General features: G+C 36.5%; 4 protein-coding genes across 4 annotated transcripts; 3 read left to right on the forward strand and 1 right to left on the reverse strand.

The window, feature by feature from the left end:
- Positions 1,708–6,136, forward strand: LOC109712078 (aminoacylase-1-like). The gene is made up of 4 exons (XM_020235506.1): positions 1,708–2,715; positions 4,840–4,977; positions 5,516–5,755; positions 5,842–6,136. Exons 1-4 carry the CDS (start codon positions 1,846–1,848, stop codon positions 5,923–5,925), a joined length of 1,332 nt encoding a protein of 443 aa, XP_020091095.1. The 5' UTR covers positions 1,708–1,845; the 3' UTR covers positions 5,926–6,136.
- Positions 12,647–13,942, forward strand: LOC109711392 (ethylene-responsive transcription factor ERF014). The gene is made up of 2 exons (XM_020234402.1): positions 12,647–12,800; positions 12,893–13,942. The coding sequence occupies exon 2, from the start codon at positions 12,901–12,903 to the stop codon at positions 13,576–13,578; it is 678 nt and encodes a 225-aa protein (XP_020089991.1). The 5' UTR covers positions 12,647–12,800; positions 12,893–12,900; the 3' UTR covers positions 13,579–13,942.
- LOC109711547 lies at positions 17,090–23,855 on the forward strand. The gene is made up of 12 exons (XM_020234663.1): positions 17,090–17,249; positions 17,812–17,871; positions 17,956–18,009; positions 18,111–18,171; positions 18,270–18,346; positions 18,484–18,533; positions 21,056–21,138; positions 21,743–21,813; positions 21,890–22,049; positions 22,261–22,400; positions 22,486–22,584; positions 23,486–23,855. Exons 1-12 carry the CDS (start codon positions 17,211–17,213, stop codon positions 23,579–23,581), a joined length of 990 nt encoding a protein of 329 aa, XP_020090252.1. The 5' UTR covers positions 17,090–17,210; the 3' UTR covers positions 23,582–23,855.
- On the reverse strand, positions 24,165–26,491 carry LOC109711546 (L-type lectin-domain containing receptor kinase IV.1-like). Its single transcript, XM_020234662.1, has one exon. The coding sequence runs from the start codon at positions 26,282–26,284 to the stop codon at positions 24,275–24,277; it is 2,010 nt and encodes a 669-aa protein (XP_020090251.1). The 5' UTR covers positions 26,285–26,491; the 3' UTR covers positions 24,165–24,274.

The raw sequence follows: 27,312 nt of genomic DNA on the forward strand, positions 1-27,312 counted from the left end.
GGATGCAAATGGATCCGGGTTGGTGGAGCTCCGCCCCGATCCGCCCCGAATGGGGTGGTAAGCGGGAACAAAAAATATAGAAAAATATAACCCGCCCCGAATCCGCCCCGATCCGCCAAGTAAATGGAGCGGGAGGCGGGAGACTCTTTTCTTCCTTCAATCTATTCCGATCCGTTAAAAATCCGCTCCCGCCCCGCTCCTGCCCCGATCCGCCCCGAATGGAGCGGTAAGTGGGAGCCAAAAATAAAATGAAAAGTAACCCGTCCCGAATCCGCCCCGCCCAGATAAGAAATGGAGCGGGAGGTGGGGGAACTCTCCCGCCCCCGGATCCGCCCCGTTTGCATCCCTATGCTAGATACGGTCCGTTAATTACTCAAAATGTTAATATTTTGTTTAAATGTTGGAGTAAGTTACCCAATAATAACATATTCGATCGGAGTTTTTTTTTTTTTTTATATGACCGGAAGTAAGGAGTTTTATTTTTGTTTCTTAGATGTCATGTTTAGACACATAAACATTCTATTTTGTATAGTCCTTTGATTTACTTAAGAACAATGTAGTATTTGATAAATGGGAAGTGTGATTGAATTTTTAAAATGAGTAACATTCAAGTTATTTTTTTTGAAGTAAAATAAATTACTTTGCACGTGAACTATACTATCTTATTAAATTATGAATATTAAAATCTTTTACGGAACAAAAGTCAAATTTCTAAATCTCTTGCATCATTGCTATTTTTATTTTTTAAACGCTAGTTCTATACAATTTAACGTGCTGGTTGAAAGACTTTTCTCTTATTATTATGGTTGATTATCTCATAATACACTCTAGCCAAACGATAATTGATAGTTTATTCACAATAATTTTAGAACTAAAAAATTTACTACAAAAGTTTTTAATTTTTATGACCAAAGATGTAAGCATTTTACTATCCCCTTTGATATTATTTTATAAGAAAAGTTAATAATTATACCAAACGAGACTTCAGCTTTCAATCATACAAAAGAGAGATAATTCCCTTGAATTCTCAGCAAAGGTATCAAATAAACAACCAAATTTTTATAAAATTTAAGTGATTAAATTTGCCCCTAAAAAAATTCTCCTGTTTAGTTACAAAGTTTTGGATAATTTGAATAAATGGCTTAATGCTGGGCAGCAGCAACGAAAATGAGATATACTACGCGGTTGGCGCAGAAGGCAAAGGGAGAGAGAGGAAGAAAAATAGTTTTTACATAAATAAATTTATGCGCAGTCAGTAATAGAAGAAGAGTAAGTAAAAAATATAATTTTTACATGAACAAACTTGTAAAAGAAAATAATTATTTCATATATCTTTTTTTAAAGAAGATCAAACTGTGCAGAAACAAATAAAAACATGTCAAAATTTTTAGAGAAATATATTCGTGAATCATAAAATTTTCAAAAGTATAAAATTAATCACTTAGTTTTATAAATATTTATCTATTTTTTGGTACTTTTATTTAAAACTATACTAAAATTAGAAAAAAAGGAATTGGATATTTTTTTCTTTGACATCCAAACCAAGATTGTCTAACATCAAACTCGAATAACCAGAGAATCACCGGTTGTACCTAGTGCAAGTGGCTTGATTCACATTCTCGAGCTAAATTTATTTAAAAAAAAAAATAAAAGAAACGAGTAATACGCTATTTTTCTCTGTAAAAAAAGAAGAAGAAGAAGAAGAAAACCAGGTGTATTTTCTCGCAGGGAAATCTGTCCCTTCTGCTGAGGGATAACTCGTACGGGAAAAGGCAGTCAGCAGTCTAGTGCAGACTGTTGTAGAAGACCCACCAGGCAGGCAGGCACCAGCACAGCAAAGCAGCCATGCTTTCCTCCTCACTCCCTCGCACTCCCGCCCGCGCTTTCCTCCTTCTCCTCGCTCTTTTGCTAACTTTGTTGCGTCCGTCCGCGCCCTTCTCCGACCGCGAAGAAGCCCAAATCCGGCGGCTCCAAGAATACCTGCGCATCCCCACCGCCCACCCCGACCCCGACTACTCCGCCGCCGCCTCCTTCCTCCTCTCCCTCGCCCGCTCCGTCGGCCTCCGAACCCTAACCCTAGAGTTCGCCCCCGGCAAGCCCCTCCTCCTCCTCTCCTGGCCCGGCTCCGACCCCTCCCTCCCCTCCCTCCTCCTCAACTCCCACCTCGACTCCGTCCCTGCCGAGCCCTCCAAATGGTCCCACCCCCCATTCTCCGCCGCGCGCGACCCCGCCACGGGCCGCGTCTTCGCGCGCGGCGCCCAGGACGACAAGTCCCTCGCCGTCCAGTACCTCGAGGCCCTCCGCGCCCTCAGGGACTCGGGCTTCGCCCCCCTCCGATCCGTCCACGTCTCCCTCGTCCCCGACGAGGAGATCGGCGGCGCCGATGGCGCCGCCAGGCTCGCCGCGTCGGAGGAGTTCCGCGGCCTCAACGTCGGCTTCGTCCTCGACGAGGGGCAGGCCTCGCCGACCGACGAGTTCCGGGTGTTCTACGCCGATCGGTCCCCGTGGAGATTGATCGTGAAGGCGGCGGGGCCCCCGGGGCATGGGTCGAGGATGTTCGATGGAGGGGCCGTGGAGAATTTGATGAACTGCGCTGAGGCGGTCGCCAGGTTCAGGGAGAGCCAGTTTGATCTGGTGAAGGCCGGGCTTATGGCCGCTTCGGAGGTCATTTCGGTGAATCCGGTGTATATGAAGGCCGGCATACCTAGCCCCACGGTGAGCTAGCTAGCTTGCTCAATTGCTGCTTCTTCTCTTTGTAGCTTGTGTTTTCGCCGTTATTAATCTCGGTATGATGTTATTGAATTGTGTATGTTAATGGAAAGATGGCAATGGCGTTTGCTCGAGATATTATTAGTAGGGTGTGAAAATTGGGTGGGAAGAGAATATAAAGGTGCTAATCAATGCTTTATATTGAGCAAGTGTTTTAGCTTGCTCAACGTACCGAAGGAACTTCATATTGAGCGGATCCGGATCGTCGGTATGAACTTGAGTGGTTTAGTGACACAAATGAAAGCATATATCGTAGTAAATGTTTGAGGTGAGATACTGAGCATGTAGAATGTAACAACCCTGAAGAATAAATGGTGGAAGTATTAGTAGTAGTAGTAGTAGTAGTTAGCATGGGGGGAGTAGTAAAAATGTCAACTTTACAAAGAACCTGATCCGAGCCACAGGGATTCGTGACCGGAAGCACCAAGAATCTGATCCGAGCCACAGGGATATTACATAGAACATGGGTCAGAAGGTATTACCAAATTTGATATTGATGAGAAGGATAATAGTGTGGAAGTTTAGGAGCCTGGTGGTTCTGGAACAAAATAATAATTCTAGATATGATAAGTATTGCAGAGAATGCAGCAAATATGCTGGATATACCTTTAAATTTTCATGCATCCAAATTGGAGTAGAACTTCCTTCTTTTAGTGTGGTAATAACGTGCTGCTGAATTCGCCATGAAGTTCAGAGTTCGGAACTTGAGCGTGGACTTGAGTCCTGTGTCAGTCAGAAATCTTCTGAATTCTTACCATCATAACATATTTGCTTAACAGACCGATCCATTTTCTGAACTAATTGCTGACATAGACCTATATCAAACAGTCTTAATTACTTGGCTTGTTAGAATTAATGTTATATTCTCGCTATGGGAGACTCATCACAACTCTTTATCCTGACATCCTGTCGATTAGTATTCTTTGCATTGTTTGGTGAATTTTCTATTCTTATGCATCTAGCATATACTTCTACTCGCTGGTAGTAAATGGAGATTATGTTTTAGTGATTCTTGAGGTGTTAAGGTCCATAAGTCTGTTTTGAAAATCTTTTTCTTCTGTTGATGTGAGTTTGTGTTACTTTTTTGCATAAAAAAAATTGTGATGCTTCAGAAAGATGCTTGAATCGCCAAAGATAGATAAAACTTTTCTTAACTGAAATGATCATATTTTATCATCCCTTGTTTCTATGCCTTCAAAAGTTCAAATCTCTAAATATTTTAAAGCTAATGCTTTCATCCGCTGTTATATGCATTTCACCCCTACCCATGACGCAGTCAGGGGCGAAGCCAGAATTTTATTGTAGCGGGGTTGTGATGAATAATTAAATTTCTTTTACAAAAAAAAAAAGAAGAACTGAGCCAGAAGTATGATATGGTGGGGCCATAATGAATAATAAGGTTCTTTTACAAAATAGTTTTAATTTTCTGTTTATCCTTAGTCATAGATACATGTTTTCTTTAAATATAAAGAGTGCAACAAAACTATTTTGGTTTATTTGGGTACATCAACTTTAATTCAATAGAGCTTGACCTGTACCAAAACAATGAGAAATTTTGTCTGATCTTGTCTATCACTTTTACTATCGATCTCTATCCCATCTATTCTACCTTTCATCATTCTTCAAAACAGTACCACACAATAAATTTAAAATTTTGGAACTAAATAGTAATTTTTTTTACTTAGTGACGAGGGTATAAAAGAAAATAATAAAGAGTAAATTGTTGGATGGTCTACAAAAAATTATGATGAAACGAGTTGAAGCAATAATTTCTTTAATACATGCATAAGAGAATTCTCCAATCAAGGAGAGGCACGTGCCAAGCAATAATTTCTTTAATACATGCATAAGAGAATTCTCCAATCAAGGAGGGGCACATGCCATCCCCTGCACATACTATAGATGTTTACCTGATTCAGTTCTTCACTTTTAGTGTGTCACATGGGAAAATGAAATATGGGTGTTTTGTGTGTCACATGGGAAAATGAAATATGGACTTTTTGTGTGTATAGATTGTGTGGCATCTAGCCATGGGTACGGGTCATTTAACTTTGGATTAAATGACTGCAGGGTTTTGTCATGAACATGCAACCCTCAGAAGCTGAGTTGGGTTTTGATCTTCGGCTTCCGCCAACAGCAGATCCAGAACTCATAAAGAAAAGGATTGATGAAGAATGGGCTCCAACTATCAAAAATATGACATACCAGGTGAGAACAGCTTTATTGATCTACTACTTATTGCTGTTATGCATAAAAATTGATATTTTTCTTGCAGAGTTTCTTCAAATGAAATATTGAGCTCTATTTAGGAAATTCGGTGTTCTACTGTGCATGATTTAGCTCATCTCACGTGATTTTAGCTGTAGATCATCCATTCACTGGTGCAAGGCCTGCTGTACGTTGCACGCATACTCTGAAATAGAATATGAAGTGTTAATCAAACTGAGGTTGATTTTTTATGGACTACCTACTGTCGCTTCTTTGATTTGAGTTCTCAATATGTAAAAGTGCTGGTGAACATTCGTTTTTCAAGATCGTTCCAGTTTCAAGATCATGCGACTCTCCTGATTATAATTTGTAATGCATGGAAAACCTAAGACAATGTGTCCATAGGGGGATTGAGTTTCTTGTATACAATATCTCTACCTTTCTAACTTTGTACTGGATTCTTCCGTAAGAACATAATTTCTTGCCTGAAATTTCAGCCTTGGCAAACTGAATGTAATATACTTCATAATTTTTACAGTTGATTCAGAAAGGACCAATTAGGGACTATGCAGGCCGTCCCTTAATGACGCCAACCAATGAGACGAACCCATGGTGGCCTGTGTTTGAACAAGCCGTCAAATCGGCCGGCGGAAAGCTCGCTAAACCTGAAATTCTATCTTCGACAACCGATGCTCGGTTCATGAGACAGATGGGCATTCCCACCCTCGGATTTTCACCCATGTCAAACACTCCCATATTACTTCATGATCATAATGAGGTAAGTAAACTGATTTCATTCTCTTTTATACCTGTAATGCTTTATTTTAAATTCAAACACTAATAATAAATAGTCTCACTTTGCAGTTTATCGAGGATAAAGTATTTCTCAAAGGGATAAAGGTGTACGAGCAGATTATCAGTGCTTTGAGCTCCTTGCCAGGTTATTGACAGTAGTTGGTTGCTCTAGTTTGAGGCGAATGCTTGTTGTATTCATCACATACTGGGTTTATCAGTCCCTGCTGAAGTGTTGTTGTTCCTATTGTATATACTGGTTCACTGAGGAGCATGTATTTGACCATGAAATTCTTGTACGTAATGTTAATTATCACATTTTCATAACTTAAAATGTTCTCAGCATGCAGATTCATGGCAGTTTTTATGGGTGCATCTTGTCGAAAACGGTAGATACTTTTTACCTGAGTTTGTTGCATCACTTCTCAAATAGTTCTCGGCTTCTAACTAACAAAAATTTCCACTGCAAAATTGATTAGGACGGCGTTGTATCCGGTGGACTACACTGCCTCCTTTTACTCTTAGGACTGATTGAGGAATGCATCAGTGGAAAATTGAGGCTAATGGAAGTAATTTGTTGATGTTTATTGAAGAAACTGATAATCTAGCAAAGCTTCTTGTTAATTGCGCAAGTCCTTTTGAAGTCTTATGATGCTTCAAAAGGGTTTGTAGCCATTCCCTTGCCTGGTGTTAATTTGCTGAACTGAGACTTCCTGTAATCAGAATTTTGGCGGAATTTGTACTCAGAACTTCTTAATCTATTACTATATGAACCATCTGATTATTCTGTAAACTAAAGATGCTGTTTAAAAATAAATTTTTTATACTTTTTTAATTCAACAAAAAAAAGACCCTTTAGGAACACCAGAAATACAATTTCCTCAACATAAACAATGCTTCTGGGTATGGTTTGTGCCCTAGTTTTTCAGCCCTCGTGGTGCGACTATTCGAATTCAGACCTGAGCCTGGACAGCGTTATTTGGCGGTGGAGCCCGGACGAAGAGTTTACAGTGAAGTCGGCTTATATGATTATGAGTGACGGGGGCACGAGGGACGGCCCAGTGAGCAAGATTTGACAACTCTGTATACCCTTCAAAGTCAAAGTATTTTGTTGGTTCATTCTAAAAAAAAATGCATCGTACAGTAGATAATCTTCTTAAGAGAGGATGAATCGGAAACATAGCCTGCGTGTTATGTGGGGTGGAGGAGAAAACTGTAGGCCATCTTTTCACTCGATGTGTTTTTACCAGGTTTTTTGTTGTGACGGCTTTGGAAGCTATCCAACCTGAAAATTTGGAGGACGGTATTTGTTTTGTCTGGGATAGGTGGATGGAGAGGAGAGGAAACCAGTCAACCCATTCTAAGCTTGCCGGACTAGCAGCCTGCTGGTGGGTCATCTGGGAGGTCAGAAACGGCGTAATTTTTAGAAAGACCTTGGCCGATCCCCTGTCTGCTGTCCATAAGATTAAACGTTGGACGAACCTCTGGAAGCAATCCCTTTCCGCAAATCGCCGCTCCTATAATCGCTAGTGTGTTTTTTTTTTGCCGGGCGGTACATCCAAAATGAGGCCCTCGCTGCTTCACCTCAGTTTACCTAATTCATCTTTTCAATAAATAAAGTGGGTAGCATACTATTTTTTTCTCAAAAAAAAAAAAACAGTCATTTTTTTTTTTTTGGTTTCCTTTTTACTCCTCTCCTTCTTCGAAGGTCCATAGGCTACTACCAAGCATCATTCTCAATTCACCAAAGAAAAAAAAAAAGTGTCTCTACGTCTCCGTTTAAGAGACCTGGTACTGTGGTACACGAGAACATTTGAAAATATTTAATTGAATTTGTGGGACCTGGGAGGCTGGGACCTGACATATATAGGAAAGTGTATTAATTCTATTATATTAAAACGAAGGTTCTCCCCAATTTCCACACATCAATTAATTTGTTCCCCCCTTTAAAATGAAATACAGCCATGCAATGAAAGATAAGGGTGTGTAATTAAATAGCTCCTGTCTATTTAATTTTCTCACACATCATGGGACCTGCTCTTATGCTGGGGTCTAGGCTGTTAAAACGCGTATCCATTTGAGCATTTTGGAACCAAAAAAAAAAAAAGATTAGCAATCATCTCTCTCTGATATATTGCGCTAATAAATTAAAAACTTAAAGGCTAGATCTCATTTATTGTTCGCAAACTTAGGTGCTGTAATTAATTTGCTGCTATTTCTATTGAAGGAGTTATGAACAAGAAAATTTGAGTTTTGAAATTTTTTTTCTGTTGGTGTGCTTTTCACTTGAGCTGGATTCACGTTTCGATGAGGTTCGATAATCTTAGTGATCTCAGCGCGCATGTGCTGATTTTGGGATTAGGTTACATTTCAAACTGGGATGTTTCGTTGCACTACGCATTCAACTATAAAAAAAAATAAAAATAATAATACTTATTGTCCTTTTTCTGACTAACAAATTTGTTTTCGTCATGCATATGAATTAAAATATGCTGATTTGCATCCCAACAGTCCAAACCTGGTAAGAAGATTCAAGGCAGAAAAATTCCTCCTCTTTTTTTTTTTTTTATTTTTTTTCTTTCCTTTTTTCACTTTTTGCTCCTTTTTATGGGTCAATTTTTCGCTTTCTCCGTTCTGTATTGGTTGAATTCTTGTCCATACGTTCTGTATTGGTTGAATTCTTGTCCATACGTAGATCGAACCCAATTCAAACTTGCAACACCTCTACCCACGACTGCACACTTTTCACTCGAAGCAGAATTCGATTTCAGATCTCATAACCTGGCGTAGGTATAAATATTCAACTAGTGCTCCTGGACATTGGTGCTTACTCAAATGGCAGATATTATCAGATTTGATATATTTACCTTGTCGATAACACAATATAACTACGCTAATATGAGCTTTTCCACCGATCTTTAAGCTAACTTAATCCGACCAATCTAATCCATTTTATTGCAAAGGCCTAATTAGATGAACTTAATTAGAAGTAATTGAAGATGGTCAACAATTGACTAGGTACGTGTCTCTCTCATTTATAGCTGGAATGTGGTAACCCAAAAACGTACACAGTCAAAATTGCAAAAAGCCAATTCTTTACTCTTTACCTTAGAATCAAGGTATCTTCATTCTTTACCTTCAACCATATAAAACTATACTAAATAAAGCCTCGGTATGCGACAATGTCACACTCTAAGTAACTGGTCATATGAAATGGACATTACTAGCTAGCAGTTCCCAGTGTACAAGATTCAGTAACCCCACATGAATAAAGTTGGGGATGAAAAGGTACACGGAAAAGGACGCCAAAGGGAGGCACTAAAAGTCAAGATCCCAACTTAACGCGCTTGAACGGGCTCGAGTATACTGGGGCAGATAGGTGTTGGGGACCTTTCATCTTTGTTGCATGAACTTGGTGTATACGCATGTGACATTATCGTATAAACAGATCGATTTTATAGAAAACGACTGGAAATTAGTATCTGTATTTGTAACTGTGTGTGATGGGTGTCGTGAAGGGGTTTAGAGTAAATATTTAATCAGAACAAACTTCTCGGTAATTCACGCACTTCGCGTGATGGATGGTAAATTTGACGGCATCAACCTTTAACAGGGTTTCTATTAATCTTTTGTTGTTTCGCAAAAGGCATAAGGCAATTACGATATGCATTCGTATGCGACATCAGTGTATCAACAGATTAATTTTATTAAAAACGATTCAGAAATAGTATTTGCGTTTGTAACTATACGTGGTGAATATATGTCGAAAGATAAATCTAGCATCTTATAAAAAATTTTAGAGTCAATCAAAACAACCTTTGCGGAGATTTAGGCACTTCGAGTGATGAATAGTTAATTTATGCAGAACTTTCACTAATTTTTTGTTGTTTATGGAAACGTACAAAACAATTACAATATTATACTATCCAAAAGACTGATTCTATACTTTAATCTCTATTATTCTTTCGGCAATGCTGCTAGCTGCACATCTCTAGATCATCCAAAGATGCATTTTCATTCTCTAGTTTTATCAGTTTTTTATTTTTTTTTACTAAAATTTTTAAACCGATGAATGTGAAAGTACAGCAGAAAACGGAGAAATGGCCGGTGCACATAAGTAGGAATACACCGGGTGCATATAATAGTACTTAGAATTTCATTATTTTTTCAGAAAACAAAATGCATCTCTCTCTTCTAGGAGACACCATCTACTGTGGAACGCGGTTTGGGGGGCTGTGGAATCCAGAGGGATTCCAGCTAGCATCTGATGCTGTCTTCTGCCGATTCTGCCCCAGTCCAGAAAGAGAAAGCGGTTGTTGTTGGCTGACGGCAGCCCCCCTGCTGTCTCTTTTTCTCTGCCATGCTGCCTCACCCCAGCGCGTCCCCATCACCTATCACTGAAAACAAAAATTTTACTGCGACAGTTCTTACAGATGGAAATGGCAAAAGAATTAATAATTAGTACCCGAAATCTTAAGCTCGAATAGTAAGTTGATTCATATTTTCAGCTAATTTTATTTCTAAATAAAATAAATAAAATGAATAGTATGCTATTTATCTCTCAGAAAAAAAAATTCTTACAGTAAGATAGTATCATCTATCGTTCATTATATAAATTATTATAAATTTTAATATATAATCGATGATGGGTGGGACAGTTTCACCAAGCGAAGTATTTTTATAAAACTTTTATAAAATTTTTCTATAAATATTTATTTATTTATTTTTATTTTTTATAAAAAAATTTAGTATATTTCTGTTATTTTAGATATAAATTATAAAAAAAATGACGGAATAGTGATCAAACTCTGACGGTGGTGAGATAAATACAACAACTTGAAATATTAAGAAGATAAATTGCAATTTTTTTTAAAATTAGAAAGAGAAAATAAAAAAATTATTTATAAATAATTTTTTTTATAATTTAGTCTAATTTTTAATGTAAGATAATTATATTTACTGATTTTAAAGCAGATGCACGGTAAATTCGACACCCACCCCCAAATCCACGAAGCTGCCTGCCCTGCTCTCCCGACCCCTGCAGAAGTATCCCACCTTCTGCCAGAAATTGTTGCGTGTGCATTGACTGTATACACTCGTATATTTCACACATCACACTTCTTAATGTTCTCTTACAAAGGTTTTAAAATGGAACTTATTGCAATTTAAGTATGCATGTAAAAAATAGTATGTGATAACACGTTAAAGGAATCATATTAATCTGCAATCCAACTTTATCTCTATACTTTTGTTCCAACTTTTTTTTACTCGTTCTCCGCTCTAGATCGATTATAAATGTATTTATTTGAGATCTGAAAAGTCCTATGTAATAATAAATGTAATTTTTTTGACATCCTTTTACTGTTAAATAATTGAAGCTCACGTCTGCATCTTATCTGATTTGTTTCTAATAAATCAGATAATAATCCTTTTTTATTTAACCATTAATTTTTAAAATTACTAATGTAATTACTATAGCGAAAAAGACGATACACTTCATTTACTGTTAAATTTCGAAACTACTTGATATTAAATAATATAAATTAATTAATTTTCTCCGAAGTTTAAGTTGCTGAAGGCAAGGCTATAAAATTAGGGACTAAGGCTCCAGAGCGTTTTGATAGGATGCAGGCGTGAGCTTAAATTATTTAAATCAATTAGACCCTCCCGTCCCGACACGTGCCATTGATGTTTTTGTTTAAAAACTTAAGTTATGGAAGAATAGTATTTTAATTAATATTTTGCATGTAATTTTTACATATAATATTTTTAAAACATTATAAATATACTTTAATAAATTAAATTCTAATTTTAAAATATTTCTTATTAGATAGTAGATACAGCTCATGAAGTAGTATATAGACACTCAGGTGTACGCAATGATTCTTTCGTATTCCCTCTATTACATCTCTCTATCACTCTATGTACGTATATAATTTAAAGGCTTTTGCTTTGTTCTCTTATTATGGATATAATAACAATAATAATTATGGATATAATAATAATATAATATAATAATATAAAAACTTGGTATTATATGTGCGGCCGCATATGGCCTCCACGTACGATATACAGTTACGTCGTTCGACCAAATAGCAATGTTGGATTTTTATATACATGTGTATGTAACATTAATGGAACCTATAATAGAACTCATGTGCATAAATATATGGTCAATTTGTCGGCTGTACATGGCTTACATAAGCTTGTGTTCTCATTTTGACTCAGTTTAATTTGACATTTGGTTCATAAAGTTATGGGCTTTTGAGTGCAAAAGAGAGTTTTAGTATTATTTTAATGCGGCTATTTTAGCTGTAATACTTGGTTTCCGTAAATTATAAATTCATCGTCTAGCTATTATTATTTTGAGGGCTATATTACACTTTTGGCTCTTAAGCTATGAGACAGATATATAACACCTTAATCTTCTACAAATTTAATTTATTATAATTTCTGATTCAAAATTTTCAAGTTATTAAAATAAAATTTCACGATTCAAAAAACATTGATATGTCCCTAATTTGATAGTAATTAATATAATATTTTAATTACTATCATTATTCGGTCAGCTTTATTGGACTGAGAGGCTTTTATTACAGTAATTAATATTCTATAAAGTTTGAATCAAAAATTTTAGTAAATTAAAACATAATTTAGCCTTACCTGTATCTGCTATAATGTTGTCACAAAAGCATATATATATATATATATATAGCTCATATACATCACATAATATAAATTATGAACTTCATTTTATTAGATATGTATTACCCCATCCTGAAACTGCAATCAGAGCACATAATTGATAAGCTGACAAAAAAAAAAAGGAGTGCATGAACAACACAACAAGCATAATAATTTATTTTACAACAATACAATGTTAGACCATGATCACTACTCCTTATAAAACAAAAAGGAAAGAGCATATATACTAAATTATTATTTCTTTAATAATAATGTGCATCATCATCATCATCTGGGTCTCTGACCAATCAATGACCATCAATTTTATTTCTCCATCTTACCCACAGGTTTTGCTACAACCTACGTTTCCTCCCTCTATAAATAAGCCACTTCTCCTCCTTTTTCTGAGCACTAATTATAACAAACGCATCTTATCTAGTTACAACTATGGTGAAGAGCAGTGGGAGCTCCAATATGGGAGGACTCAACAACAGCAGCAGCAGCAGCAGCAGCAGCAGCAGCAGCAACAGCAATAACATCAGCAGCAGCAGCAGCAGCGGCAGCAGCAGCAGCTGCAGGAGGAAGCAGTACAGAGGTGTTAGGATGAGGAGCTGGGGATCGTGGGTGTCGGAGATTCGCGCGCCGAACCAGAAGACGCGGATCTGGCTGGGCTCGTACTCGACGCCGGAGGCCGCCGCCCGCGCCTACGACGCCGCGCTGCTCTGCCTGAAAGGCGCGTCCTCGTCCGCCAGCCTCAACTTCCCCGCCGTCTCCCTCCGCTACCACCGCCTCCTCCCCGCTGCATCCACCACTGCACTGTCTCCGAAGTCCATCCAGCGGGTCGCCGCTGCCGCCGCCGCCGCCGCTGACGCCGCCTTCTCTCTCCCGTCCCCGCAAACCTCCGACGGCAATGCAGTAATCGAAAACCGCCCCTCCGAACGAACACTCGACGCCGACGTCGACGGTGCCGGTAACGATCCACTGATCGAGCTCGAGGCGTTTTTCCAGTCGCCCAAGTGCATGGACTACATGCTGAATCCCTGCGCCTTTTTCGCGGGGAGTGATCAGTTCACCCAAGAGTGCTGCGACGAGGAGGACGAGATCTCGCTGTGGAGCTTCTGCTGATCATGATCAACAAGTTCATGGTTACTGACTCAGTTTATATATATATATATATATAAGTAGCCAAAATTAATGGCCGTAATTAATCTCTTAATTATTTTGGTATGTTTTAATTGTTAAAGTTCAAAAAAAGTGATCACCATGTAGGATGAACTTGTGTGGAGCTACATGTTTTAAGGCAGTTCCATATATAGGGTTCTATACTACAAATTATATAATAAGTAATTAGTTTCAATATTGTGTAAACTTTGTTGAATTATAAAGAGATGTGAATTCATTCACGCAATGATCAATAATTATTATTCTATTTTTATAATTCTTTTTTCTCCTTTTGTATAAACTGCAATGAAAGCATGCATGGTGATGATTGTGGAGGATTAATTGGAATTGGTCCCAGTAGTTGTGCCCTTTATTTTTTTTCCTTCTATTTTTCTTTCTATGAGTAGAGAGTTATGGCAAATTATTGGAGGTAAAATTTCTTAGGGGGTGTTGTTTGGTTATTCCGAAAAGCGTAGAAAACTATTTTTCAGCAAAAAAAAAAAAAAAAAATTACTCTTTTTAACTGTTTTATTTTTGAGATAAAATCTCCAAAAAAAAAAAACTGTTTTTTTATAAAATTTGAAGAAATAATTTTCAACCAAAATTACTATTTTAGGAATCAAACAGATGAAAAAAAAATTTCAGTTGAATATTTACTGTTGGAGATATCTTTGAGAAAATTAGACATTCTGACATTATCACAAAAAAAAAAGGAAAAGTTTTTACTAAATTTTTTTTTTTTTTTTTGAGGGAGACATATAGGTAGCATGTAACTTGCTCTTCGTTTATTTTATTTATAGAAATAAATTTAACTGAAAATGTGAATTAAGTAGAATTCAAACTTGCGACCTGAAATACCAACCACTAAGCCTTTTGATATTTACGCTAGGGACGGTCGGTAAAAGTTCTTACCAAATTAACATGTGTAGGGAAGAACTTGTGAAAGTGCTGAAGAAAATTGAATGCCTCTCATTCAATTAATTATATTTTAAATTTTTACTATCAAACCAAAAATTTTCTTATTAAGTTACTAGAGTTCCTGGAACACAGTTTCTGAAACATAGTACCACAAATTATGAGGATTCTGTTGCATTGCAACAAGTAATTCAAACTGGGTTGGTGAGTTACCACCAAAGTACTTACCAAGCAACACTAAATAAAATTTAATAGTAAAATAAAGGATAAACTTCAAATACCATTCCTATAATTTCGCATTTTCTCACTTTAATATCCTGCGGCTTAAAATGTATCAATTTAGTATTATGTGATTTTATTTGTCTCTTACTCTCTTTTCATTAGTCCTTTCGTTAATTTTTCATTAAATCATATACAAAAACTTCAAGTACTCCGCCTATATTTTAGTATCTTTTAGTTTTAATTTTGTCACTGATTTAACGAAAAAAATTAATAAAGAAGATAATAAAAAGAGAAAAATAAAATTAATATATTTTAAACCACATAATATTAAAATAAAAAAATATAAAACCACATGGATGATATTTAAAATTTTTTCTAAAATAAATTATTACCTTTCACGTTTTATGATACCAACTCATAATTAATATATATTTTGTGAGACCTTCTAGACGCATCACTCAAACGATTTGGACGTCCCATGAATTGAAAGACTTGTCTTACGGCCTTAAACACGCCTACTCTGTCCCGTCCGGTGTTGGAAAAATTCTAAAATAGATAGTGACGTGGCATTTCTAATTAATTAAATAATTTATTTTGGGTTCTTAACTAATCAAATAATTTTTCTAGGTCTATTTGTCCCATTATAATTATAAAAATATTTTTATTATATATTTTTTTCAAATGAAGAGATGAGATTGGCAAATAGTTTTATTGTACTTTTTTTTTCAAATAAAGAGATGTGATTGGCTTGTTATTGATAAAGTGTGATATAGTAGATTTTTTCTTGGTGTTTAGCCTGGTTTAATGCTATAAGATAGAATGAAGTTTGAGTAAAAATATGGCTAAATTATAAAAAAAAAAATTCCGTAAATACTTATTTTTTTTACTTTTTTTTTCTTAACTTTCAAGAAATTATATATTTTTTTAAAATTTCAGAAATATTTTAGGAGGATACAACGTTAACGGAGAGGACAAAATGACCAAATTGCTCTTACTCGTTCTATAAGAAAAAATAATTTTTTAATATATTTCTGTTATTTTGAAGGATATTTTCGATATAAATTATAAAAAATGAACAGAATAGTGATAGAACCCTGATGGAGAGGGGTTAAATGCAACAACTTTGAATGTTAAGGCGGTAAAATATAAATTTTTGAAAGTTAGGAAGAAAAAGTAAAAAAATAGGTATTTATAAGAGGATTTTATATAATTTAGCCTAAAAATATTTAGAATGTATTTGGTTCGTAATTTTATTATGTTTTAATAAAAATTTTTATTGAAATTATTGAAATTATNTTTTATAATGTTTTAATAAAAATTTTTATTGAAATTATTTAAATTATTATTATTCAATTATAATTGGACAGTTGTAAAAGATGTTAGTAAAGTAATAGAATAATTGTAAATTTATAGATGATAGAAAATTAGATTATCATGTATTAAAAGATATTCTTATTATGAAAATCATTTGTAGTTCATTAATAAGAATGTAATAGTTCTGAACAACCTCTCACCCAAATGACTTGACAATTTAGTAACATCTGGTCACTCGTAATATAAAATATATAATATTTTTAAAATATTACAAATATTGAAACCAAACGGCCTTAATAAATATATATATCTTATATAGATAATACTAGTAATACACCCAAAAGTAGGTGTATGATTTATATTCGTCCCATCCAAAGATAATTTTTTTTTATTAGTCACATTTATTAGTCACATAACGTGACTAATAAATAATTTTTTACATATATATGAATGGAGATTAAGATGTATACTCACCGTTGGGTCTCGACCGGCTTTTTCCAGTCTAACCGCGCTGAGCATCAATGCCATTTTTAATTAGACCCCTCAACTCTATGCTATTTTTAATTAGATCCTCAACTTTAAGATTCAAAAGGAGGCTCTCTTAATTTTAAATTTTTAAAATTGAATAGTTTCAGTCAAATAAATTAAAATTATTTTAATCAAATTTAATAATTTTAGTAAAGAAAAGTAGAATAATTTAACTGTTAAGAGCTAATAGATCTACTAAATCTAATAAATTTTTTTTAAAAAGTAAATAGAATATAGTTTAAATAACAAAAAAGAAAAAATTCAAAGTGATAGGCGTTATTTGTGCCCAAACTTAATAGTTTGGGGACTACGGATGGATGCCACGTGGCCCATCCGACGGCTGTTCTTCCTCTTTCTCTACTGTTCTCTCTCTCTCTAAAACACAGGGCAACTTTTTTTTTTTTTTTCCTTTCATGGGTGGCCGTTGGATGGGCCACATGGCGCCCGTCCGCAATGTCCTCAAACTATTAGTTTGGGGATGCTGCCCACAAAATTTTTGTCCCTACTTTCCTCCTCTTTCTCATCCTCTATCTTTCTCCGCCGTCTCAGGCGTAGCTTCGAAAATCGAATCGCTGGAGATCGAGATCGAGATCGAGAGAGAGAGAGAGAGAGAGAGAATGGGTTATACGAAGGATCAGTTGCTTGCTCGTCTCCAGGTTTTGATTCCCTCGTCCTCCTCTCATTTCGATTCGTAGTAGAATAAATTATCCTGATTTCATACGTTTAATTCATATTCGTTTTAGGTTTTCGAATTTTCCGATGTAATTTTTGGGAATCGTGATATTTAGAACAGTTTTCAATCCATCTTGTTGTGCGATCGAGTCAATTGCTAAGTTTGAGTGGGTTTAATGCTTCATTGTGATGAATTAACCTAGATATAGATAGTAAGTGTGCTGTTCAAGTACTGTTGAAGAGCGAAAAAAGCTCTTTGTTCAGTTGAGAACTCATTTTTGGCGATTATTCGACATTGCCATTACAGTTGTAGATAGTTTAATACATGAATTGAATTGCAAATAAGGAATGATACTATAAGTCTTTGTTTGGTTTTGTTGTCATTCTTTTATTTACATAAAAAAATTCTGTATAATTGGATGTGCCACCAAGTCGAAAAGGCGTCTTCTTCAAGCACCCAATGAATCAAAAAAAAAAAAAGAAGCACTTCTTTTATTAACACCTCAAATAATTGATTAGTGATTGTGCTCTTTTTATCATTTGTAGGAGTTGAATATCGAATTTACATGCTATGATCATCCTGCCGTGTTGACAGTCGAAGCTCAGGTTAGTAGGTAAAGTTTGTTTTCACTCATTTTTGTTTGGTTAGATGATCTCACTTGCTGGGAAAAAAAACACTTTCATGCTCAGGCAAGTTATGTTGGGCACTTGGGAGGTGCATTGAGTAAAAATCTCCTGTTGAAGGTAAATATTCCTGTTCAAAACCAAAAAAAAGTGCAATTTGTAATATCTATAACCAAGAATTTGTCTTTCTGAAATTATGTCTTGATGTCTTTGACTTGCAGGACAAGAAGCACAGACTTTATATTGTTTCTGCTCTTGCAGGCACAAAAGTTGACTTAAAAAGTAGAAAATTTCTTTTACCCTCTTAATTCTGGATAAAATATTTCATTATTTAAGTTGGGCATGTTGTTAATTTTGATTGACCTTTTTGTAACGAACAGTACTATCGCAAAGGCTTGGGTTGGGAAAAGGAGGTTTACGAATGGCTCCAGAGGAAGCATTGCAAGAAGTGCTTCAGGTGGTTATCCCGGATATATCCTGTCAGATTTTCATTGCAATCAATTTGTTCTCTGCATACAATAATTATATATTTTATGAATTAGATGTTTACTCTGTTCTTTAAATTATCAACTATCTTTCTCTATTTCTTTTTAGGTGCCATTGGGCTGTGTTACTCCATTTGCGTTAATTAATGAATCTGCAAGGTATACCCTTTTTCTTCATTGTCGCATGAGATATCTTATGCACAATATAGAGTGAGCTGGTATGCTTCTGGAAGCATGAAGCCTTTTGTGCTTCCAAGTCGTTTTCGATGTTGGGACTTTCGAATGGACGATCGGCTCCGTTAAACTTGATCTAGAGTATTTGAAGTACTTAGAAAATAAATTTTGTGATTTTTCGATATCATTTGCCTAGTGATCGAAGGGGCTCAAAATCAATAATTTTAATGGCCGTGGTGAGCCGTTTGCAAGTTTAACGGTGTAGAAATATCCAAATCACGTGAAATTTTGATAGAAAATTCTTTATACTATATAAAACAAGATCAATATTTTTGATCTAAAATTTTTATGTCATATCATCATATTTTGTAAGATTTTTATTTTCAGCCGTTTATTTTGAGCCACTTCGATCACTAGGCAAATGATATAAAAAAATCGCAAAATTTATTTTCTAGATACTTAAAATATTCTAGATCAAGTCTAACGGAGCTGATCGTCGATTTGAAAGTCCCAACATTGAAAACAACTTAGAAGCACGGAGCGCTCTGTGCTTCCAAAAGCATACCAGACGCACTCTATATATATATATGTGTGTGTGTGTGTGTGTGTGTGTGTGTGTGTGTGTGTGTGTTATGTGTATGTGTATGTGTATGTGTATAGAATTAGGCTACTATACTATCTATAGTATTGGAGCTTCGGTACTATAGTCTTGTTTTCGATCTTAGGGTGTTCATATTAACGATCCACACCGTTAAAACTGATCTAGGGTATATGAAGTTCTTAGGAATAAAATTTTAGTTTTTTTCGACATCGTTTACTTAGTAAATAAATTATGTCAAAATGGAGGGTGAAAATTGAATAATCTTTAAAATTTGAGCATAGGATTTTTAAATTCAAGATCAAGAATGTTAACCTTAATCTAGATAGTTTAAAGTATTTTCTATCAAAATTTGAGAAAATTTAGATTCTTCTTCACCGTTAAACTCCAAATTCGCCATAGTAGCCATTGAAAATTGACAATTTTGAAATGGTTTGATCATAAAGTAAACTATGTCGAAAAAATATAAAATTTTATTTCTAAAAATTTTAAACACCCTATATCAGTTTTAACGGTGTTGATCGTTGATTTGAACACCTTAAGATCGAAAACGAGACTATAGTACCGGAGCTCCGGTACTATAGATAGTATAGGAGACTAGCTCTATATATATATATGTATATGTATATGTATATATGTATATGTATATGTATATATATATTTCAATATTTAAACCAGAATCATGCCATAGTTAACTTGGCTAGAAACGGTAGTTTTGGTTTATGTGAATCTTTAATTTTTTCTGTTTATGTGAGTTTTTTAATTTTTATCAGTTTACATGTATTCTTTTCCACCAATATTGTACCAATGGTGACCCACAAATGTGACATAGTTGATATGTTGGATCACTCATGATCAGCAAGTTAATCGCATAATGCTTATGTCGGATATTGCCCATCAATAACTTTCCTTATGAAACTGCAGAATAGCGAATCGTGAAAATAACTTTGCAAGTGCCTATGAACTAAAGTGTTACAAAAATGGAAGAGCACACGATGAATGGAAATAAGTAATCTAAAAGGACATGAAAAAAACTATAGAATTTTACGATCAAATCAAGTTTATTATAGGATATGCTATGTATCATGGACACTTCTATAAGTCTCCCATGTCCGTGTCGGACTCGTGTCCGATGTGAACACGCCTTGGATGCGCGTTTAATGCGGGTCCATAATGCATACAATTTTAAAAAATATATATACATTTTTATTTTACTTTTTCTTATGCATCTATAATGTAAAATGATAAATATTTTAGTTTTATGAGGAATGCGTACAAATTTTTTTTAGACAATGTAAATAAACTATGTATAGTGGAGAATTTCTTTTCTTAAAATATATGAACTATGAATGAAAATTTTATTAACTTTCATTCGTATAAGAAATATAACAATATTTTGCCAATATTAATATTTATATAATAAATATAAAATATTATATTAATAATATTATATTTTATTAGCGGTGTCCATATCGTGTCTGTGTCCTAATTTTTTGGAAGCTGCTGAGTCCCCATGTCCGAGACGTGTTGTGTCTCATATTCCGTGTCAGTGTTCGTGACGCCTAAGATATGCAACAATAAAAGATCATGCCAAATTTGTAACAACTGTATTCAAGGTTTCATTAGCTGCCTTTGATAGAATCAAGGTTTCATTAGCTGCCTTTGATGGAAAAACCTTAAAATCTGAAATGAAGGCTAACATTATATAGCTGATTACTTGGTCAAGTCATAGTAACGTTGTGAAGTCATGGCTGCATTTCCTTTGAACTGTTTTTGTGTAAGCTGGTGAAGGTAATCCCTGAGATGATGAAATTTTTTGTTAATTCACTTTTGCTATTTTTTGTATGCCGATAAGTAGCTAGTTCAGCATATAGTATGTTCCTGATGTTGTTCCCCGTGACACGTGCAGCACTGTTTCACTGCTGTTGGATCGGGGTTTTAAAGCTCAAGAGTGCTGCTACTTCCATCCACTCACAAATGATGTGACGATAGGTATCACTGCTCTCCACTTTATGCTACTTCCATCCACTAACTTTAACCAGTAATTATATTCCTCCTACATGCTCATTTCCATATGCTTGTTTCTGTGTGTACATTTCCTGCTCATCTGTGCCTACTATATATACATCTATGCAGGTGGTAGAATATGTTCTACCTGCACGGCTTAATATTAGTTTTATTTGTGTTTCCTCGCTTCTTAATCAAGTTTTCTGTCAATTTTTTCTGCATTTATTATTAGTCTCTCTCCTAATTCTTCGTCTTAGTGCTTGAAGTCACAGTCTACTTCTCATAGCTGTCGAATGGATGTCACTTTTAGTATCATTGTTCCATTTCAATTTGTAACTCATTTGTCTCTGATTGTTTAATTGATGTGTTTGCTTCAAGATATATTTATCTCTCCATCTAATCTTTGGTGCTTTCCTACTTTGTTGTAGCAGTCATACTCTTTTGACTACCTGTCCTGCTACCTGTGCATTTTATATGTTTGCAAATGTGCATGCAACTGAACTATTCAATACTTAAATACCTTTTTTTTTTTCAAAGGCTCTTCTCCGAGCTGCTGATGCATTATCTTTTGTTACATGACTTATTGTAGCCCTCAGTGCAAGCAACCTTGACAAGTTTCTGGTATCAATCGGAAGAGAACCGGCTTATGTAGACTTGGAGGTGATTTAAGTTTAAGTAAAAATATTGTCTTCCTTCTCCATAGGAGAATAAACGGCAATTGATATTTTCCTTATAGGCTTCCCCGGTGGTAGGTAAGGACCATCCGCCTGATCTTGCATCCCTTGTTCCATCCGAGCTTCCCAGTTTGCCGGAATCAGTAGTAGAGAATGACACCCCTGCTCAACTTTCTGCTCAAAATAATGTGCCTAAGGAAAAGAAGCCAAAACATCCTCCAGGTGAACCACAATGTCGTATGCATCGTTGTAATATCTTTACAAGAATAGAAAATATCTGCAACTTAGTAGCTTTCTCATTCCGTCTTTATCTATGCAATTCATATTGTCATAGAATGTTTGTTTTTAACTGTAATAATCAAGTGAAGAGTATCGTCAGCTTGATGAAATGCTAAGCATCTTTTGGACATGCTTTTCTGGTACATTTAAACAGAAGCCAGTAATCAACCCAATGTTCAAAGCTCAACTACCAAGAAAGCAGAATGTACAACAGATCCGCTGGCTGAAGCTACAGATATTGAGAAGTTTGTAAAGGAAATCTTGGAAAAGATCTCCCCTGCTTTTGTGACAGAGGTAAATAGTGATTGTGCATATCTCTTGGCTTTTCATCTTTGTCAGATTTCAAATCCATGTTTCTTTGTTGGACCAAACCGTGCAGATGACCAAGAATTTGAGTATAGAAACAGAAAAACTTTCTGAATCTTCAATATCAGATGGAGTTAGAAGACGTGTCACTTCTGATTTGCAGAGCATGGCAGTAAGTGTTCATGCATCTTAAGATTGCTTTTGCATTTCTCCATTATTTTTTTTTTTTGTGTTGCAAAATTTTCTGCTCAATAAAGAATGCATATTTAATAGTATAAAAAATGAAAATTACTGACCAGTAGCCAGTTCAAAATATGCTATTATACTATATCTGCCTTATTTAGTGCAGCCACGTTATGTTTGCCATCCTCTGTTTCTTCCCATGGTTGTAAACTGCATCAATGCGTATGACTTTTATCAGATGTTAAATATAAAAATATTTAAATACCGTTTTTTACTAGCTTAAGCTTTTAGAGTACATCAGTTATTTCATATATTTCACATCATATCAGAGCAGAAGGTTCCGAATTCGAGTCACGTTAGGCTCATAGCATTATTAATTTTCTTCCATTTGATTCAAGTCCACGTCATGGGTCTACCGAAAAGTCTTGAGCCCAGACGTGAGAGGGAGTTTTAAATATAAAATATTTAAACATTATTTTCTACGAGCTTAAGTTTTTAGAGTAAGCGATTGTTTCATATAATTTAATACCAGATGTAAGAAATAAATCCCCATATGGATACAAATGTCTATCTTTAGTTTGACTTCTCTATTGCTTTAGTTCATTCAAATTTCCTTGTTAGTTTGTATTCATCATGGCTCTAACTACCTTTGCACTAGGTGGTTTCTTGAATGCCAAATATTGAATCCTCTCAAACTTTTAGATTACTTCCTATTTAGGTGCTTTTATATTCCAATTACTTGTCATTCGGATTGATCCATCTTTTTATTTTTATTTTTTCCTTCTGAATATTATGTGCCTTTACCAAGGGCTCGCATGAAGAATCATAATGCTCTATATTTTCCTTTTGTTTAGTAATTTTTTATCTGACATATGACAAAATGACTGCAGATGATTTTGAAGAACGCAGCGTACACTGAAGGATTTCATGCAGGTTTTGAAGCCGTGATTCATTCAGGTCTAAAGGGGCGGTCTCCTCGGAAATAAGCTAATGAACAGAAGGTGCAGGAAAGTTATTTATCTAGTTATCATTTTACATCAAGGAAATCATTGTGATTTTGAACATAAACGTTATCACTAATCGAATACAACTTTCATTTCTTCATGTCCTGTTAGATCTCATTTCTGATCTCTTCTATTTTCCTTCTTGTATATCTATTTATGAAGCTGGTGCCAGTTTTGGTGGGTAAGGATTCCTTGATACATTCATGATATTTAAGGTGACAATGGAATGAAGCTCGAAATTTGAAATTTGAACTTCTCTTTGCTTTGAATATTTTGTTATTTCCTGTGAATTGTTTATTAGATAAATCAAATCTAGGAAATGCTAGTTTCTGGATGCTTAGTTCAGTTAGAGAAAAGGAACTAAGTTTGTGGAGAGAAAACTGCAAGTTTGTAACTGGCTAAACATGTCTTGAACAAGCAAACTTAAGTGAAAAAAAAAAGGACCAGAGACATTGTTTCTTCTAAATGCTTCAGCTGTTCTACCGAGCTGTGTTTGCATTAAGCCATTAACAAGCACAGTTTAACTTGCAACATATTTCTTTAGCTAATAAACAAAACCTTAGAAAAACTTGGAACTCCTCTCAAGCCTAACACTGCAGAACTTATAATCGACAATAATTTAATCACGCTGGCACCAGATTATCCGAAACTCCTTGATACCCTGACATGATTCATTCACCTTCCTCCTGTGAGGGAGCTCGTCGACGCCATCGCATAGGACGAAGCGTATGAAATCCTAACGGATGCCAAATCCAGTGACTCTCCTTCAGAGAATATGAGGCCTGCATCATCTGCAAGATGCTCGTCGCCGTTGAGGTATTGGATCACCTGCTTCATGCTCGGCCTGACCTCCGGAACCGATTGGCAGCAGACCAACCCTAACTTGAGCACCAACTCCATCTCTTCCTTGTTGTAGCACTTCTGAAGCCTCGAATCTGCCACTTGTAGGAGCTCACCCTTCTCCTGACACTCTCTCACCCAATCCACCAGACTCAGCTCGTTTGGCGGTGCCTCAAACTTGATTGGCCGTCGACCACAAGCTACTTCCAAGAGCAATGCCCCAAAAGCGAACACATCCGAACTGGTTGTGGATCTGCCCGTGCGTGATAACTCGGGTGCCATGTAGCCTAAAGTCCCTACTACATGGGTCGTGTGGAGATTATTCCCGTGCTCGTACAGCCTCGCGAGCCCAAAATCGCTGATCTTCGCATCCATGGTGGCGTCAAGGAGCACATTGCTCGCCTTGATGTCTCGGTGGACGACCACCTGCTCCCATTCCTGGTGCAAGTAGAGAATTCCTGCGGCAACGCCCTTGAGGATCTTGAACCGTTGCTGCCAGCTAAGTATTGTACTATTTTCACCGTCGAAGAGGAGCATATCGAGGCTCCCCTTGGGCATAAACTCGTAGACGAGGAGAAGGTCTTCGTTCCGCTTGCACCACCCTTTGAGCTCAACCAGGTGCCTGTGTCTCATCCTCCCTAAGCTCGCGATCTCCGCGATGAATTCTCTAATCCCTTGTCTAGTATTGTGCGAGATCTTCTTAACGGCCACTTCCTCTCCGGCGTGCTTTATTACACCCTTGAAGACATGCCCGAAGCCACCGCGACCGAGGAGCTCGGTCTCTTTGAACCCCTTAGTCGCCTTGTAAAGGTCCTTATATCGGAATCTGTGGGGGTGATCAAGCTCCCAATCCTCAAGAGTCTCCGCGAGTTTTGCTCTCTGTTGTAGATAAAAGAAGATGGAGATCCCTGTGCCCACAGCGATCAGCGTAGCGATAGAAGTTATCGCTCCAATCTTGATTGCCAAGGCCATGGAACTGGAATTTGAAGACGAACTAGCACTCGGCGGCTGAGGAATTGACAGTTGAGAAATATCGAGAGGTGCGGCCATTCCATTAGTCTGGAAGCTCCAACCCAAGATGTAGTGTGAGCTTACAATTTGTCCGGTTGCACCGGAAAAGCCAACATACATATGCTCTTTGAAAATCGGTGAGAGATTGACGGTGTATGATATGAGGGGGCGGCTGGGTTTAGGTACGGACAGAGGAGCAATGGTCACATTGACGACCATCATGTCGCCACTATACTCTATCCACACCTGAATTGGTTTCCCCATTTCTAATTCCAAATCAACCTTCTTTGAATCGTTTGAATAATAGCCGGCCGGTGTTGAGATGTTCGAGATAATGCTATTTATGTCAATCCCGACGTGGTTGTCGTTGGTCTCGTTGAACATCCCGGGGATATAGGCTGTATCGAATTCGACCGCGAAGACATGATTGGAGAAATTTCCATTGTTTCCAGCACCGAAGAGTCCAAGATACGCACCGGAATCGGCTTGAGGGAGTGTTTTGGATGGCGACATGACGAAGGTCAAGCCGGTGCCGCCGCCTTCACCGTCAGCGGTGATGATGTCAAACACAAAAATCGTGCTGAAAGAAAGTGCTGATAAATTTTTGTGCTGACTATCGAGCATGCGTACGGGAGAGGAGAAGAAGGCATGACCCATCACTCTCATAGTTTCATTGGTAAGTTGAATCGCGCCATCGTTTGTGATGCGCGCGTAGCCATCCAAGCTCAGATTAGAAGCTCTTTTGAATCCGTTGAAGACGAATTCATCAGTCGAAGACCGAGCAGAGGGAGCTACGAAGAGAACAAGGCAAAAAAGAGCTATGTGGCTAAACATAATTTCGAGCAGGCAGCAGTGAATGGTAGAACTACTTCCGATCGTTTCGCGAACTTGTGAAGTTGCAGCCTACAGCAGCAGACGCATGAATATTTTACAAATCCGAGTCTTCATGACTTTTTAAGGACTTCCTGCTATGAAGCAATGACCCAGCTGAAGAAAGCTGTATTTATGGAATCATATAGAAGTAATCGGGACAGCAATGAAAACTCGATGGGAAAATCTCCAAGGTATTCTTATTTTTTCCGTCCATTGGATAAATCAATAGGGCTCAAGAGTGGTTTATAAATGTTAACCTGTTCCTGTCAAAATTAAATGATTTTAGTTGGCAAGTGTTTTTCTGGAAGGACCACTTTTCTTATGTTAAACTTGTTAAAATTTGAAGGGCCACTTTTCTGATGTGTTAGTGAACTGCAGTCATGTTGCAGAAAGTCTACATCAATTTAATGAACAACAGTTTGGAGGCAAGAACCTTGAGAATTACTACCTTTAGGAAAGCAAACAGAAGCAAAATTTGGATCCAACAATTAGATGATCATCATAGTCATTCTTTCGTCCAACGAAGCCTATATCCTAACATCTGTTCTGCTTCCATGAAGGGAACAAAGAACAGAGTTAAGTTTAGCCCAGTTGGTAACATAGTAATACTATTTGCACAACAAAATATATCCTCAAATGCTATTCATGAGTCAGCTTTTATTTTGTACACTCGTGTTCCTGATCATATAATTGACACAAAGAGTTCTCTCATCTCTTAATTTTTCCATGACCTGTCAATTTGTTATCCGTGTATCCATCTTTTTGGAACGTGTGTCCGTCGTTTTAGTGCCAGCTGATCTTGCACCGCAGCAGATTTGCAGATTGAGAAAATTACTTTTCTACAGTTGTAAAATTGCTGAATTTTTTATTTGCCCTTTGTTTCAAACATACTGCTGGAAAGTTTCTTTCCCCCCCCCCTTATATACCTGTATTTTGCGAGTTTATATGAAAGAATTTGGACTTTTAGTAGGATAGATATGAGGACAGAT

The sequence above is a fragment of the Ananas comosus genome, linkage group 6 (genome assembly GCF_001540865.1).
Source record: "Ananas comosus cultivar F153 linkage group 6, ASM154086v1, whole genome shotgun sequence".
NCBI lineage: Eukaryota > Viridiplantae > Streptophyta > Magnoliopsida > Poales > Bromeliaceae > Ananas > Ananas comosus.

What these genes read in the sequence shown, in the direction of transcription:
- LOC109712078 (XM_020235506.1), top strand. Translation starts at nt 1,846, where the DNA reads ATGCTTTCCTCCTCACTCCCTCGCACTCCCGCCCGCGCTTTCCTCCTT. An exon ending in CCGGCATACCTAGCCCCACG is followed by an intron (nt 2,716 to 4,839) that starts GTGAGCTAGCTA and finishes AAATGACTGCAG; the next exon opens with GGTTTTGTCATGAACATGCA. An exon ending in TACTTCATGATCATAATGAG is followed by an intron (nt 5,756 to 5,841) that starts GTAAGTAAACTG and finishes CTCACTTTGCAG; the next exon opens with TTTATCGAGGATAAAGTATT.
- LOC109711392 (XM_020234402.1), top strand. Translation starts at nt 12,901, where the DNA reads ATGGTGAAGAGCAGTGGGAGCTCCAATATGGGAGGACTCAACAACAGC.
- LOC109711547 (XM_020234663.1), top strand. Translation starts at nt 17,211, where the DNA reads ATGGGTTATACGAAGGATCAGTTGCTTGCTCGTCTCCAG. An exon ending in CATTGCAAGAAGTGCTTCAG is followed by an intron (nt 18,347 to 18,483) that starts GTGGTTATCCCG and finishes ATTTCTTTTTAG; the next exon opens with GTGCCATTGGGCTGTGTTAC. An exon ending in CGGCTTATGTAGACTTGGAG is followed by an intron (nt 21,814 to 21,889) that starts GTGATTTAAGTT and finishes TTTTCCTTATAG; the next exon opens with GCTTCCCCGGTGGTAGGTAA.
- LOC109711546 (XM_020234662.1), bottom strand. Translation starts at nt 26,284, where the DNA reads ATGTTTAGCCACATAGCTCTTTTTTGCCTTGTTCTCTTCGTAGCTCCC.